Source organism: Electrona antarctica (genome assembly GCF_951216825.1).
Source record: "Electrona antarctica genome assembly, chromosome: 16".
NCBI lineage: Eukaryota > Metazoa > Chordata > Actinopteri > Myctophiformes > Myctophidae > Electrona > Electrona antarctica.
This window is the reverse complement of record NC_136797.1, coordinates 29854691-29872638: the sequence shown is the minus strand read 5'-3', so window position 1 is coordinate 29872638 and position 17948 is coordinate 29854691. Positions and strand designations below refer to the sequence as shown.

Here is a 17948-nt window from a genome sequence, read left to right as displayed (position 1 = left end):
CTGGGAGTACTGTCTGTCACTGACTTTAGGTGTGTGTTCATGTGAAGTCTGCGAGGGCTTGAGGGCTGTCTCATTTGAAATCGGTAAGGGTACACCCAGATATACGCGACAAGAGTTTTGAAAGTGATGCAAAGTGTCATGAATGGCGGACTCATCCTCAAAGTGCTGTCCCATTCCTTTCACTACTACAATTTGGAGCCCTTGCAGCATAGACATATAAACGTAGAAGCCCTTTCCGGTTCTGGAGCGTATGTGCTCAAGGGAGGGCAAAACTTTCCCGAGATTCCTTAATTGCGAAGCACCGTGGAAGCATGAGCGTGCGTCACAGAGCGCATGTTCGGTCTGATCAGGGTCCCGGAAAAGATGCGCTGTGATTGGCCAGTAATCACTTGAGTGGCAGCGTGACTTAACGTGCCTTCCACACTTCCGGCGTACTTCCTCTCCCAGTGAAAAATTCTTCCGCCCCTCCTTCAACACACATCGCTCCAACGAACTGCAGCGGCCAATGAGGCATCTATTTTTTTAATATCTATATGCCTTCTAGCCTCTCACCCTCAAGCACTTACAGCTGACGTCACATAAGTCAGTGAGGGTGCAGGCATTTGCCATTGATTGTATAGTACAGCGGAGCCTTCATTATGGTGTATTTCTTTATTAAACACATACAGTACTGCACATGCAATGGTGCACATAATACAATATATTGCCTGAAGAGACATTATTTTTTCAAATCCACGGTAAGTCTTTGTGCAGCATTCAGCAGCGGTTTTCAGTGTAAGCCATCTTTGCATCCCAGTGTTTGCTTTTTATTTTTTGTAATACAATTATCCTTCATTATGAGATGCCAGCACTGTCAGTAATCATATCATGTTGGATTTTCCACCTGCATGTTCATGCATAAAATCCAATTCCAACATCTGACCAGGGGAGGCAGTAATGCTGCCTCTGCGGCCACGACCTTTACTTTTTGGATACCATGTGCGGAAAAAGGTAAGAATTGTGTATAGTGGAGAATATGCGCCGGTTCTGAAACGCTGCCGATAGGCTAAGATGGCGGCACCTCATATCGGAGCTACAGTAGAGCGGAGGGAGAGGTTCCATATGGGGGTAATAACTACTCATGTTTTAAGAATAATAATAACACAATACATATTGTCTACATCTAGGAGTGCTTATAATAATTATAAGCACAATGCATCACAATTATGTTTATAATACAATATGACATTGGCTTCACAGAAACTGTTACCTATTATTTTAATATCTTGACATCCATAATTATCCACAGTATATTTTGAAAGCATTCCATGCACTATAAAATGCACGATAACACGATAAAGTGAAATTTGTTGAAATTGATTATGCTTCAGTGGTGCAAGCAAAGTGTATGCATGACAAACCCACAATTCAACACATTCTCACTCCGGAAAACGTGACCCCGTGCCCGTGGGGTCACATGTTGACTAGCAGGGATGTGAGTTACAGACGGTGCTGCATCGTCTGAAGTGTACATCGCAACATTCGGCACAGTGCCTCTCGAAGCTCAAGTCTGATTCAGGCGGTGCGCCTCCGTCATTCCTAAGTGTACATTTTGTATTTTTTGTGGAGCCATCAACCTTTTACGTCTTGTGTTTGAGAGCGGCACTTCCGCATTCCTGAAGTGCAGAAGTGACCGGGACGTCGTCAGATGACCCCCAGGGACGGAATCCCGTCCCGACAAACTCTCGGTCACATTTGTCCCAAGAAGTCACTATAGGCCGGTTTGGGAGTGTGTTGATTAATGAATGGTCTTGTAAAATGATTGGTGACAGACAGCCCTATCTATGCGAGAGGTGGAGTGAGGGGGGGATGAAACAAACCGAGGAGAAAAGGACTCAGTCATCAAACTGAACAGGGTTGTCGTTCCGTAGGACGTGCCAGCGCTCAATCTTCTTGTCTTTGTTCTTGAGGCAGTCGTACCAGTGCTTCAAGCATTCCCCCTTAGCCTGGATGCCCAGCTGGCATCCTCCTGTATGGGCAAAGGAACACTATTGATCAGCATGCACAAATATGCAATTTACAATTTTTCAGACACTCCCATTGGCATTTTGAGGGTTGTCCAGGGTTAGATGAGATCAGTGTCATGAACTTCATATATGGAGATGGCCATGGCGTGACGTGTCACAAGGCGGGATGTTATGAGGTGTGAACCGTGTGACCATATATGGAGGCGTTAAGGGCAATCACGTGACATCATGATGTGACGTGATGTCATGAGGTCAGATCCATAATGATATGGAGATGATGTCACGTTATGTCACAAGGCATGATGGATTGGCAACCATATATGGTGGTTTGACGGACGCGAGACGCAGGATTTCATAGTAAATGCGACCTTTGGTCGCAATAACATGCTATTTAAATATCATTTTAATAACAACTTCGGATTAACCATTTTCTTACCTTAATCTGAGTTGTACAGGTGAAAAATTACATAACTCCATCCAGAATGCACCACAGCTCCGACCTTGTGCGCTGGGTCATATGATAAATCGCGCATTTTGATCGCTCGAAAAGTGTTTTCTTTTGCCTTTCCGACACATCTGTCTTTCATGACCAAATAGGCTGCACAGTGTTTTGTCCCAAATGGGCTTCCGTAAAAAGAAGAAGCCAAACACATACAAGCATATGACCTGGAGCGCATGCTCTGAGCTGCGGTGCGCTCTGGATGTTATGTAATTTTTCACCTGTACCACTCGTTATTCGATAATAACCTATCTCCTTCAACCTTCAATCAACATCAACCTTTACCATTTTTAAGGCTTTTGTGGAGTGATTGACTGGATGGACGGACGGACGGAGACGGACCGATGGACAGACTCACCAATAAAATCGTTAGATTTGCCCATGTCGTAGTCCCACACTGATATGTCCAGGGTTTTCTTGGCTAGGTCAGGATGTTTTATTTCATAGCCGAACTCCTGAAACAAAATCGAAAGGTGTGTTGCTGCGTGAGCTTCAACAACGCAACATGGCAACGCAAGTTACGCAAGGGATGGGGTAAAGCAAAGGACACATTTTACAAAATGTGTGCAAAATGTACATTGACAAAAGTACATCAAACTGATCAAAGGAGTGGGGACGAAATTATTGTTATTATTATATTTTTAACACAATACATACAGTATATGTAGCCTATACAGTTGACATCAGGGTGGGCAAAAGCCCAAATTGATCTACGATTCAAGGTGCAGTAGACTGTAGACAACATTCAGCCACTAGATGATGCCGCACTCCACTCCACACATCACAACAGCATAAGGTTCCTTATTTCCCTGAGTAATGCCTAGTAAGGCAGCACTCCTGCAGTTTGCAGCATTTGTAATGTGTTGGCTGCCTTGAGCATTGCTAAAAATAAAAAAATATTTGGACCTGACAAAATTATTGAATAGAATATACATTATAAAAATGTTATAAAAATGCCCCTTTAAAATCGTTGTGAAGGACTGACCTCGTTGTATTCTGGGTTGAGAGTCTTCTTCTTTGTCTGCGTCTTGTTCTTGGCTTTCTTCCCCATATCTGGCTTCAGACATCTATACCGCACACAGCACACATAGATAAACCAACACATCCAGGATATTAATCTAACAAAGGGGTCCATTGTTATCTCAGATAAGTTAAGACCCACGATTTTGCCGTGTGTACCTACTAATACTGTACATATTAAGCTGTGGATGATATTGCGAATTAATGAGAGTTGATATAGAACAATATAGGTTTTTCAGAAAACTCTTAGGATTTAGAACAGTGGTTCTTAAAAATAGCAGATATACAAGCTCACAGAAAAATGATGAGCAAATCTTTGAATATATATTCTTTCACACAATTTTCTTTTTGAACTCATAGCATTGCTTCTGCAGGGGGGGTCCCTGGAACAACATATTTTTAGATGGGGGTCCGTGGCCAATTACATATATTTTTTGGGGTCCTTGATATGAAATAGTTTGAGAACCACTGATACAATACAGAAATTGTTTTATTATTTTTCAGAAAACTGTTATGATTTAGAACACATTTGTAGAATTAGGTCTCCAGTCTCAATGGGCGTTAAATGAAGCATAGATACGTACACTTTGACGAAGGGGTCAGAGTAGCCGTTAGAGTCCATGGCGGCCAGGTGTGCACAGCGGACCACACCCACCAGCAGCCTTCCCTGCTGACTGCTATAGGTCAGAGACACCAGGACACGCCCCCTATCCTCCGTGTCACAACCGTCATTCAGCTACGCACGCACACACGCACACGCACACACACACACACACACACACACACACACACACACACACACACACACACACACACACACACACACACACACACACACACACACAGTCAAGATCCCCAGTGCTAATTCAATCCATTTGCAATTCTGCTAAATGATGGACACTCATGATCTGATTGTAGTTCAGAACCAAATTGACCTTTGATCACTTTCTTCCCTCCCACACACACACGCACGCACGCACGCACGCACGCACGCATGCACGCACGCACGCACGCAGAGAGCACTGTGACGCGCAGAGAGCACTGAGGGGGCAGGTGCCTAAACCCCAGAAATGGACACATGTGCGTGCCGTTTTTTGGGATGGTCTTTTTGGGGGGTCACTTGGCCCATACTGTATCATTGGACAGATAAGCAATAAGTTCTCATTACCATGTAAACATTAAAATATATAATATTGATAAGGACCATAGATGTTGGGTAGGCCATTTCTTTCACCAAAGGCCTCCCACCCACCCCTGCACGTGCCTCACACACAGGCACACATGATTCATGTGCATTGCAAGTGACAGAGCAGATTTACATGAACAGTGATGTAGTGACATGCATCGCTAGTACTGTAGGATTACATGTGACTAATGGAGGATCATATATATCTATGTCAAAGATTATCTATACTAAGCACTTTGTAGCAACATTTGGAAGTGCAAATACAAATGAGTGTAGTTAGTAGTGGAGTAAAAGTACAATATTTGCCTCTGAGATGTAGTGCTGTAGAAGTAAAAGTTCAGATCTTTACTTAATTAAGTACAGTACTTGAGTAAATATACTTTAGTTGCTTTACACCACTGTGTAAGAGGTCAGATTATGGTCTTACATCCTCCTCGTACAGCGCCATTCCCCGGGCAGCACCTCCCACAGTCGCCTTCTTTACCTTCAAGAGAGAGAGGAGGAAAAAAAGCACAATTTAAAATATGCAAATTGGTTTCTTTCAAAACTGGCCTGAAAAATCAGGCCATAGAAAGGAGGTGAAAAGGACATTTCTTGTGTGGCTATTCCTTCATAGAGACGGCGGGATCCCCTGTAATTGCACCTTTGAGCCTTGCACCTTTAAGACCAATCTCTGCACGTGTGTATGTACGTATGTGCATCTGTAATCCACGTAACTCCCCCCCCCCCCATTGACTTCAGATTTGACACACACGTTCCACACCACTACAGGGAGTGCAGTACCTGGTGTTGAGTCCGTAGGATAGCCGGTTGTCCAGAACCAGCACAAAAGCCTCTGCCCAGGATCCGGACAATTGGTCACACCTGGTCACCCCTAGATCTCCAATTCTCTATATGGAGCTGGCCTGTTCTGACATCACAATGTGTTCTGACATCTGTACAGACTCCATATTTGGGCATGCCTGACAAAGAACTCCATATATGTGCATAAAAGGGACACAGACATAATAACTGGGCCATGCATTTCCGACTTGCATCGTTCCAAGTTGGCCATGCCCAACGGGCACCACTCTCATCTAATTTGGAGTGTTGTGAGCTTTCTGCTTTTGCAGTTTCTCTTTCCCATAGAAAGGACGTGCCATTCACTGCCGCCGTTTTTACTTGTTCCCCTTGAGCGCCGCCTTGCCCCTTATTCCTAAACTTATTATTACCCAGATTTTACTATTTTGAAAAACATTTTAAAATAGTTCAACTAGCAATTTGAACAATTTTAAAATGTTTTTCGAAATAGTAAAAAATGGCAAAAAGGTTTAGGGATAAGGAAGGGGTAAGGGTTCAAGATAGGCCTAGTTTTGTAATGTTGATGACATGTAGCCTATATTGTGTTGTTTTGTTATGCTATGTTGATGAATTGAGTACATACGTAGGACCACAATGGAAACAAGTCCCGAGTACATTGTTGTGTTTTCCTTTTAGCTTTAATGTCTTACTGTACCATGCAGTACACGTCTGTCCATTTCATTTGTTGAATAAAAATCCCATGCAGTAGTAACCCAACTTAGGCCTCACTCACACGGTCGCAACAGATTGCTGTATGCTTGTTGTATACAAAGGGTGTGACACATCTTGCCCCAATGCATTTCCAATGGGAGTCACATGGTTTGACACAACATTTGTGTTGTATGAGGTGGAGGGCCGCAGTCGAAACACAGCCGAAAGCCATACAACAGCTTGTAGTCCAAAACGTGGACTACAAACCATGTGACTTCCATTGGAAATGCATTGGGGTGGCCATGACACTCACAACATTCATACAACAAGCATGCATCAATGTTTTAAAGGTCTGAGTGAGACCTAACTTTTAGCCTACATTAGAGTATAGCAGGCAGTGCTGGAAAAAGTACTCACATAACTTAAGTAAAAGTAAAAGTATCAATATCGCAATGTAGAAATACTAGTACCAGTAAGACGCCCTGAGGGTGAAAAGCGACCTCGCCCTTTGGCCCTCGCCATCGTCAAAGTTGCCCACCCTTGCTTTACACCACTCGTAGCAGGTAGCAGTACAGTGTCTTAGTTGAGGCTCACCGGGATCACTCTCTCCAAACACACGTTGAATAGTTTCTTCTGGTTGAACGTGAGTTTCTTCAGGGCCACGCGTGTCTCTCCGATGAACTCATTATGACCAAACTTGTCTTCATCACTCACCGAGAGCCTGCGGAGAGACAGAGCTTAGTAATTTGTTCTGTAAAGCGACTTTGAGTACCTTGAAAAGCACTATATAAAATGTATGCATGTATGTATTATTATTATTATTATTATAGAGGTTCTCTAAAAAACGTTGTTTTTATACCGCAGACTTTTGCGTGTCATTTCATCATCAGTGATGCCGTAGTAGATCAGAGTTTCATTCCACACCGGGTTCAGGGTGGTCTTCAGAGTCTTGGTACGGAGCTTGTTAGCCTGAGGGAAAAATAAAAGGATACACAGAACAGTACAGTAAGTGAGGCAAATTAGAAAGATACTTTCTCATATTATTACAACATTGATCTGACTAGTCAGACATAATTTTTTCAGAATGTTTTTGTGCAGGGGTCTTCAACATTCTTTCAGGCCAAGGACGTATACCCTTAGCTGAGAGAGAGATGAAGCAGAGACCCCACTACATATTGTATAGCATTGTGTTGATTAAACGTTTTCATAAAGTTCATAGAGCGCTTCATAGACTTCATAGACTTGTTTGACAGCACAATCATCAGTTTTCTATTTTAAACGCCTCAATATTTAATCAACTTGATTGTAGGCTCTGTACTTGGTCTGCTCTTTTCCCCTCTATGCCGACTCTCCGAAAAGATCAGATCTACAAGCTATTTGTTTTGCTATAGGCTATAGTGTTCCCCATCACACAAAGATTTGGCGGACCCTTACTCTGAGGACCTCTCAGAGTAAGGGGTCCTCTTAGTATTATTACTGTTGTAATAAGAGGACCCCCGGGCCGCCTGTTGAAGACCCCTGTTTTAGTGACAGAAAGGCAAAGAACAAAATCAATAACATTTCATTACCAGTAAAAAAGATTCCTGAGAGAGAGAGAGAGAGAGAGAGAGAGAGAGAGAGAGAGAGAGAGAGAGAGAGAGGAAATAGAGGAAGTGGTGCGGGCCGCCCCGGCCAGCTGTTGGGTCGCCCCGCATCACTGCATGCTTCTAACGAGATGTGAGATGTTGTGAGGTGAATCAATAAAGATGAACCTGGCACACAAATCACTCTGGGTTTGATTTAACGCTAGGAAGCGTTGCTTGGAGAGCAATACTGTAATCACATTACAGTATGGTCTCTCTCAGTCCACTGGCTGAGCCTGATTTATACGTATATACCTCGTCGTTAACGCATCCCGGAATACAGCCCGTCAAGTTCAGTGGTTGTCAAAGTGGTGTCCGGGGACCCCTGGGGGTCCTTGAGGGAGTTCCAGGGGGTCCCCAGATAAATGATAGAAAGTTAGGAACCAAGTGTCCGCTTATGGGTCTGTAACTCAGAGAGTGTACAAATGGAACCAAATGCATCCTTCAGGGTCCATTTGGTTCCATTTGCACACTCTCAGTTACATTAACTATAATTGATTATACAGTATACATTCTGGTCCCAGAGATAGAAATTACATGAAATGGGGGTCTGTAGCCGCCCTAATGCATGTCAAACTGGGGGTCTTTGACATTAAAATGGTTGGGAATCACTGCTAGAGCCGTAAAAATCTTCTCTTGTGGGGGTCCTTGGCATGTCTTTTCAAATCACCCGGAAATATATTTCATTCGAATCGGTGTTTGTGCCATCATGTAGTACATGCATGAAATGTCGCATAGCCTACCAATAAAAGCAACACAATTCTCATTCGGGAACAAGGTCAATTAAAGCGTTGACCTCTATGAATGAGGCATTCCTCTCCCCCGACCCGAGGTCAGAGGTATAATATTTCCTGGCAACGTGAATTGTCTTCCTGAAAACGTGTGATTGCGGCGCTGTTGATATACTAGGTCACGGAGGTCAGGGCCACCTCAGCCCGCCAGGCCCCTCAGGTTGTTGGAACGCCAGTTGCTCGGCCTGCTGTCAGGACGGTGACACACTGGCCTCGCCGAGGACACCAGACAATGTCACCGCGTCGTCCACATATACGTGAGGAGCTTTGCAGAGGGGTACTCGATGGTGCACCCACTGGTTTAGAGCAGGGGTTCTCAACCCGTGGGTCGCGACCCCTCGGGGGGTCGCCAAATTATTTTAGGGGGTCCCCAAAATATTAAAAAAAAAAAAAAAAAAAAGAAAATTCAAATTTTATTTTCACGATTTTTCAAAAATAGCAGACCTACAAGTTCATAGCGCGCCACTCGGTGGCGCGCTATGAGCTTGTAGATCTGCTATTTTTCAATAGCTAAATTATAACAATGCTTAAAACACCAAAAGGGGTTCCCACCCAAAATGGTTTAAGGTTATTGTAGCAGTCAATTTATATTGGGGGTCGGGAGGGGGCGGGGCGGGGGTCCCGAGACATTGCCAAAGCATTTCCGGGGGTCCCCGGCCAAAAACGTTGAGAACCCCTGGTTTAGAGCAGTGGGTCTCAGACATGTCCATGTTACGGACCTCAGAGTTTAATCAGTGGTTCCTGAGCTTTTTAGCTGTTTGGGACACAGTCGTTTAAATCAACAATAAACTGAAACGTTGCTCCTACTGTAAATTAAAGACCTTCTCTTGAATGTGTAAGTGACAGTATCTTTTATTGATTTCATCTAGTGCTTACTGCCTATACGCACCTGCTTTTAAACAGATCTGGGTTTGCGGAATTAACTTCTTCTTCACTAATGGTACGGACCTCCAAATTGAAATGAATTTGTTTGTACGATGATAAGATCGCCCCTCACTTTACACAGGTGTGATTTTTTTTGTTTTAATCCATTTTTTCGGTGTGAATAAAAATCATCAACCTGTATGAATGAGGAATCGCCAAAATTGATAGTTTGATGTGAAATATTGGCCGACATATACTTCCAGACAGTTTGGTTTGTTCCCTGGTGTGTAAAGACGGGAAGAATGGGCACGCGGGTGTGGTTAAGTGGCTGTCCACCACCGCGGAGGTTGCAGGTTCGAATCCACCGTGGTGCATCGATCCGGCTTTGTTGAGCGTCTTCTACACGAACAGAATCGACCCGTGTTTGGGGGAGGGAAACCGGGTGATGGAGGGCGATTATAGTCACTGCATGTTATCCTAGGGGCTGGGGGCGGAGCCTGTCAGCAGGGTGTGTTGGTTGGGAGGAGTGGGACAAAGTCCTCCCGGTGGGGGCTCCTCACTGGTAGGTGAGTCAGTAGGATACGACAGCAGTGACAGCACAAAATGTGTGACTAAATTGGTGAGAAAAGTATGTAACAATACCTTACTGGCTCCAGGTAAGAGGTGTAACTTCACATAAGGATCAGCCAGTCCATTGGAGTCCATTGACTTCAGGCTCTGAAACAAAGCAAGATCACAATGATGGAGCCCTCTGCAGCCCTTCAGCACCATGGGCAGTGACCCTTGGGACAGGTAATGCTATAGTGCGTGCGTGTGTGCGTGCATGTGTGTGTGTGTGTGTGTGTGTGTGTGTGTGTGTGTGTGTGTGTGTGTGTGTGTGTGTGTGTGTGTGTACCTTGGCTTTGATAATACAGCAGTGCAGGGCGTTGTTCTCTTGCTCGTAAAGCAAACTGAACTCCAGAGAGCCCAGAGTGGCTGGAAATGAACGAAAAGCACAAAGACAAATGAGCAACAGAGGTATATTATCGACATGAATCGTTTACACATTATATTATTTCATTGGAACCTTGTTGGGAAAGCAGGTGTCCACGTGGAATTGTAAAGCTTTGACTGATATGCTCACAAGTCCAGTGGGAAATTACCTAGTGCAGCTCTGAGGCAAAATAATGTGGGTATTTTGACGCAAATCAATAACATACACACAACTGAAGAATAACCAAATCAATGGAACCGAAGAGCATTATGGTAAAAAACATGGTACATGCTATGAATTACTGAAAGCCCTAGCAAAGAAATAGCAGATCAACAAGCTTCACAACGTGCCACGATGCAACGCGTTGTGAACTTGTAGATCTATTTTCAAAATTTGCGACCATCGTTGACATTTTTGTCTTAACCCTTTTCGCCTACAATGAGCTGCCCAAACCATGGACATCAGGTTAAAACCATTAAAACCACAAAACCATCTGTGTCATAGGCATAACGCCAAAGGGAGCTCCACAAATCACGTTCAACCCAGATTTGTCTCAAACAAGGGATTACATTCGTTCTACTGCAATACTACAGAAAATGTGGAACGCCCTACCAACAGTCATAAAGAAATGTGAATCCTTAAACCCTCCTTCAAAACCGCTCTAAAAGAGCACTTACAGATGGCTGCCCATCCCCCCCCCCCCCCCCCCCCTCCCCCATACATATTTTTCATTTTGATTTCTAACCGCATATATGATGTTTTTGCATTACATGTTTCGATGAATTGAGTACAAAGTACCCCAGTGGAAACAAGCCATAGGCTCTCTTGGGTTAACCATCCTCTTAGCAGACCTTATATTGAATTGTACTTTCCTGTTCTTTTTCTTGCAAACTGCTAATAAAGTATTCAATCAATAAGTAAATGGTAAATGCTGCATTTATATAGTGCGCTTTACAGAGATTCAAGCGGGGTAGCTGGCATGTCCCTTAGAGATAGGGTGAGAATTTCAGTCACGCAAGAGAGACTCGGAGTAGTCACTGCTTTTACGCCTGGAAAGGAACCAACTTAGGTGGTTCGGGCATCTGCCTCTCGAGCGTCCCCCTAGGGAGGTCCTCGAGGCACGTCCCACAGGGAGGAGACCCCGGGGGAGACCAAGGCGCAGATGGAGGGATCACATCGACTCATTGGCCTTGGAACGCCTCGGGATCCCCCTGCAGGAGGAAGTTACTAATGTTGCTCTGTAGAGGGAAGTCTGGAGCTCTCTGGTGGAGCTGTTGCCCTCGCGACCCGAATACGGATAAGCGGTTGCAGATGGATGGATGGATGGATTCACCCATTCACACACACATTCATAAACCATGCAAGGCACCGACCTGCACATCGGGAGCATAAGCATTATGGGTTCAGTGTCTTGCTCGAGGACACTTTGACACCAACTATGGGGTCTGTCGTGGCCTTAAAAGGTTGAGAACAACCCCCATGGAGTAAAATAAGTATAAAATGAGAGTAAATTGAATCTTACTGGAATCATCTGAGTCATAGTTGGTGTCGTCCTCCTCAGCTGTAGCAGGTGGCGGTGTGGGGTTGGAGGGAGGGGAATGGACACGGGGCACTAAGCTTGGAGCAGGTATGCTGGAGTGTACTGGATGTACTACTGGAGTGGAAACAGGGCCGAGCACCGCTTGTCTTTTCTCTTCCCCGACTGTAGGAGGCGCTGTCTCTTCTTTATGTGGGTATCTGCCCTGTACGCCTGGAGGAGCAGCAGCTGTGGGGTTAACAGTAAACACACATAAGTCAACACGGCACAATTATTTTATATATAAACTACTGTATATCCTCACCTCATTTGTGTAGGTAAGCCCAACATGTTGGGCTTACATGTTGGGCTTACTGTGAAATTGGTGACCTGACAAAATAATGTGTCAAAATAAATCATTGACATTGTTTTATTAACAGAGGTAAACCTAGTGGTATTGAGGCCACAGGACCGTCAACATGTGTGTTATTGAAAACGTGCTTGGTTGTTGTTGTTTTTTTGTCTTTGTCTTTTTCTTTTGTCTGCCCACTCTTTCTTCTTTTTCTCCTTCTGAAATGTACACTCTGAAGCGATATTGTTAAGTGTTGACTTGATGCCATATGTAGTCCTGAAGAAAGCAAGGATGTTACAGAGACACTGGAGATGGAGTCACTTGGAGGGCGGAGGGAGGGAAGAGGGGTGAAAAGAAAATCCTGGGAACTGCACTTGTGTCCTATGTATACATAGAAATGCTGTTATTGTACTGCTTTTTCCAAATAAAATAAATATTATTAAAAAAAATAAAGAAAACGTGCTATATTGGAATATGAAAAGTTAACCCTAACCCGTTATAATATTTTAAATAGTGTTTAAATGGATGTGAATGCATAACAAGTCCGCTATGAGGTGGGGGAAAAAACGAATTTGTCCCGCCAACACCAAAAAGTGTCAGCAGGTTTCTAGTTTTTTGTTTTTATTTTTTGATGAAATTGCCAATATATTTAGTCTTAGTTTTAGCCTACTAGCTTGTCGTCAGTTAGAGTAAGTTTTAGTAAACAAAATCAAGGGAACGTACTCTTTAGAGGACCCGTGCAAGCCGAGGCGTTGGCCTTGGCATCCTGTGCGGTCACTTTGGACGAGGTGGCCTCCATATCTGGGACCGCCGGTGGACTGGCCATGCTGTCACTGTAGGCCACTGCCGAGTTCACTTGAGATTCACAGGACCGCTGTTGTTGTTGTTGTTGTATACTGGCATCTGTGGAGCCCAATAATATGCAAGATAAGAGACTCACATGATGTGTGCGTGCGTGCGTGCGTGCGTGCGTGCCGTACGTGCGTGCGTGCCGTGCCGTGCGTGTGTGCGTGCGTGCGTGCCGTGCGTGCCGTGCGTGCGTGCGTGCGTGCGTGCGTGCGTGCGTGCGTGCGTGCATGCGTACCCGTGTCCTGTGGTCCCTGGGTGACAGTGGGGTCGGGTGGGGTGGGGTCAGTCTGTCTGGGTCTGGACAGTGGAAGGAGGGGAGGCAGCACCTGTTGCTTCTGTCCCTTAAAGAACCAGGCTCCTGACCGCTTCAGCATCTGTACACACCAGATTCGTTAAGAACCTTAAAGAACCAGGCTCCTGACCGCTTCAGCATCTGTACACACCAGAGACGTTAAGAACCTTAAAGAACCAGGCTCCTGACCGCTTCAGCATCTGTACACACCAGAGATGTTAAGAACCTTAAAGAACCAGGCTCCTGACCGCTTCAGCATCTGGACACACCACACGTTAAGTAAAGAACCAGGCTCCTGACCGCTTCAGCATCTGTACACACCAGTGACGTTAAGTCAGCAGAACACCTTAAAGAACACCTTAAAGAACCAGGCTCCTGACCGCTTCAGCATCTGTACACACCAGTGACGTTAAGTCAGCAGAACAAACAAGGTATGGCCAGGAAGCCAGGCTATACGTTACGGTACGGTACGGTACGGTACGGTACAACACAACACAACACAACACAACACAACACAACACAACACAACACAACACAACACAACACAACACAACACAACTATTTTGCATTCCAATCCTGAAGAGTGGTAGTGAGCTAATGATGCTAATAGCTCCTAATTGATTTACTTGTTAGAACAACAAATGGAAGGAATGCGTATTTCGAATCTTTTTGATAGTATTTGAGGTAAATTCTGTTAGCTTTTTTAAAATGTGGTATTAATATTGTTAGAACAACAAATTTAAGGAATGTGTATTATACTTTGATAGTATTTGATGTAAACTGTACTATAGTTTTCATGGTATTCTCAGTGTTACAGTACATATATTTGTAAGAGACTACATTGGAAATAGTCAAATAGGTCTATGACATATAGTTTATTTATTCCCCATTGCCACTTTAACCTTCTATGTATGTTGGTCGCAAGCAATTAAATAGATCAAATCACATCAAATCAAATCAAGTTGATTTGATTTAATCAACACATCATGTTGCTCGGCATCATTCTGGATCAGCAGAATTAAGCCAGATTTGTGTGTCTAGTAGTGACATATAAATTCAATTTAGGGGCTAAACCTGGGTGGAAACTATTTGTTGATTAAAAGAACAACATCTTCGTAAAGAGCAAACTTGATTCTCTTAGGATGTCTTGTTTATTTTAGTCATAAGGCCCAGCAGCAGACCAGCTGGCCTCAGTGTGAAACCAGCTTATGACTAAATAAACCAGATCAGTGGTTTTCAACCTCTTTCATATCAAGGACCATTATTTAGTTGGCATTTGTGCCACGGACCACCATGTGATGGGAATTAGCCTCTCAGAACCAAAACTAAGGAATAGTTTGCTGTCAATGGATAAGATTTTGTCCACATTTCCATGCTGTATTGATGTTGGTACCATTAGGAGAGATAACATGTTGATCAAAATAACAATTATTTTCCATTATCTACTGTAGACTTCTTGCATTTTACGTCTTTAAATCTAAGACGTAGGTATAGTTGACTAAAATCTTATGGAATTTACTCGACTAAAACTAGACTAAAACTAAAACATCTCAGATGACCACAATATGACTACTGTAAAACTATATAAAATGTAATTAAAAAGATTGACAAAAAAATATATATAATAAAGTAGCTGTCAAAATCAACAGTGGTTGAGCAGCACAGGAATGTTCATGTTTTTGGTGATAAACCTCACAGTGTAAAGTAACTAAGTACATTTACTCAAGTACAGTACAATTTTGAGGTATTTGTACTTTACTTGAGTATTTCCAATTTCCAATACTTTTACTTTTACTCCTTATATTTTTATGTTTAGTACTTTCACTTGAGTACATTTTGAATACGGAACATCTACATGTAACGGAGAGTACACCTACATACCAGTATTGACACTTTTACCTAAGTAAAATATTTGAGTACTTTCCCCACCATGTCTCACCTCTTGGTGCTCGCTGCAGATCCTACACAGCCACACAGGACAGGAGTGGCTGTTGCTCTGGACGCCGCATTTACTGCACATGTGCTGCAACACAAGCATCATTCACAGTGGTTTTCAACCCTTTTCAGATCAAGGTCCATTATTCTATTCGCCATTTGAGCCACGGACCACCGTTTGATGACATTTATCCTCTCAGACCCCCAAACTAAAGACGTAATTGTTGTGGGATAAGATTTTTTTGTCCACAAGTCCATGCTGTATAGAGGGTATGCGCATGCATATAGTGAATAGCAGATCGAGTGGCAAATCGAGTGGCAAAGTGAGTGACAAAGTGAATTTAATGTTGTTAAAAGTCAGATCATGCAATGAAATAGGACTTTTCTGTTTGGATGTATGGGCTGTCAAGGCCAGAAAGTAGTGTTTTGCCACTCAGTAGGCATTCCTGCATAACTTCCTGGTATGATGATGATGTCACGCGCATACCCTCTATTGATGTTGGTACCATAGGAGAGATAACAGTATATCGATATGTAAATATAGGAACATATGGTTTGACTTTGTATTTATATCGTATCGTTTTGCAATGCAAATAATCAGTATCAAATGGTTTTGCATTGCAAATAATCGATTGTATCGATACTAAGTACTTGTGTCTATTGATACATGTGTGTATTCTCTGTGTTCATGTCCATATGTGTTCAAATACAATGCCCATGTGTTTACTTTTTTACTTAGTTTCCCTTAAAAAACTTTAATTTCTTTGATAAATAGTTACTGTATCGACTTTAAATCATTGAATCGTGGCCCTCAACCGTCTGCGGGCACCTATATGCTGCTGACCCAGCCTGACGGCGTGCCGCGGGTTCGACTCCCGAACCCCCCCCCCCCCCCCCATCTTTCTCCCCATTTCCTGTCAGATTACTTTCAACCTATCAATAAAAGGCAGAAAAAGCCAAAAATATCATAAAAATCATTGAATCGTATCGTATCGCCATGAATGAACCAGTATCGTCCATGTATCGTCATGCGTATAGTATCGCTGTTACAATGTATCGGATAATAAAACAATATACATTTCTAGTACCCATCTTTTCTCTATAGCAGCCGTCAGCCACTGAAGTAGTGTGGCGGTGTTTACCTGCACAAACACACTGCCCTCTCGTTGCAATTGGTGTTTTCACTGTTTGTTTTTTGTTTTTGTACACCAAAAACATGCCTGTCTAGCGTCTACCAACACAAACTTTAAAGATGGAGTGCCGTGATGTTTGTACTTTTTCTGTTTATTATGTGTATATGGAGTTAACATTACTCTAATAGTCCCCCAGGTGTGGTTAGAATATTCAATTATGTTTTCATTGTGTATTTTTGGTTTCTTCCTGAAAGCTGAAAGCCCTAAATTTGAGTCAAAAGGCTCACAGGGCACTGAATGCATGGAGCGGTGCCCTGTAGGCCATGTGTGCCATCAGTGCTGAAGTGTAAACCTCTTAATGGCTGCATGCGCCCAGGGCACCCTTCTGTGGATTTGTCTATACTTAATGGTGGCTGTGGCCACAAAAAAACATCACTTCAACACGTTATGTACACTTCCTCCTTTCTACTTGATCATATTAAAGCGTGACATAAAACAATCAAAAGTAACGCGAAGCGACAGATCTGCTGCCTTTAACGCTTTTGAATGTGAATCCCTGTGAATCACAGCTTTTGGACATGTGAGGTTTCCACCCCTACAGACAGAGAAAATAAAGTACATGCTGACCTTGTTGCATTTGGCACAGAGGACGGTCTGGACTCCATGCGATCCAAAGGACTGACCACACAGCAGACAGTGGGACTGTCCATCTCCACACGCCGTCTTCTTTATGGTGTCCAGACGAGAGGCCAGGCGCCTGCACAATAGTGTTGATTTGGACAGCAAATTTGGATTTAGTTTTAGTCTGAGTAAAATTCCAAATAGTAGCCATGTTTTGGTACTACATTTTGACACCAATACTTTTATACTTTTACTTAGGCCTATTTGAAATTCCAGATATATTTACTTGTAACAGAGCATTTCCACATTGCAGTATTGATACTTTTAATTGAGTAAAAGATTGTGAGTACTTTCCCCACCGCTGTGCGCGTGTGTCTCTCACTCACTCACCCGATCCTCTCCTGGTCCACTGCCTCCATCATGGCGGCGCGCGCGATGACCGCGTTGATGACCTCCTTCTCCTCATCGGTGAGCTCCTCCCCCACAGCAGCGTAGGGGACACCACCAGACATGGACATCCTTCCACCTTCCTAAAACACATCACACACACAGTATATATGAATATGTTGCTGTCGTCGTTTTGGATAAGATTTTGTCCACAAGTCCATGCTGTATTGATGGTGGTACCATTAGGAGAGATAACAGGCAAACGTTGATCAAAATATCAATTCTTCTACAGTCTCTAATTGTGTAGACTTCTTGTAAATTAACTTACTTAATATATAACAATAATAATGTAACTCTTGAGAGTGTAAAATGTTACACTCTCAAGAGTTAAAGATCTATAAGGGTCCATTT

General features: G+C 43.4%; 1 protein-coding gene across 1 annotated transcript; it reads right to left on the bottom strand.

Moving 5' to 3' along the window:
- Nucleotides 1–1874: 1874 nt before the first annotated feature.
- rph3aa (rabphilin 3A homolog (mouse), a) lies at nucleotides 1875–17668 on the bottom strand (the record flags this gene model as incomplete). The annotated part of the gene is made up of 15 exons (XM_079523983.1): nucleotides 1875–2008; nucleotides 2864–2960; nucleotides 3491–3572; nucleotides 4110–4261; nucleotides 5139–5195; nucleotides 6797–6923; nucleotides 7062–7171; nucleotides 10122–10196; nucleotides 10375–10454; nucleotides 11975–12217; nucleotides 13044–13223; nucleotides 13405–13543; nucleotides 15401–15484; nucleotides 17157–17286; nucleotides 17541–17668. 15 exons carry the CDS (start codon nucleotides 17666–17668, stop codon nucleotides 1875–1877), a joined length of 1818 nt encoding a protein of 605 aa, XP_079380109.1.
- Nucleotides 17669–17948: the final 280 nt, after the last annotated feature.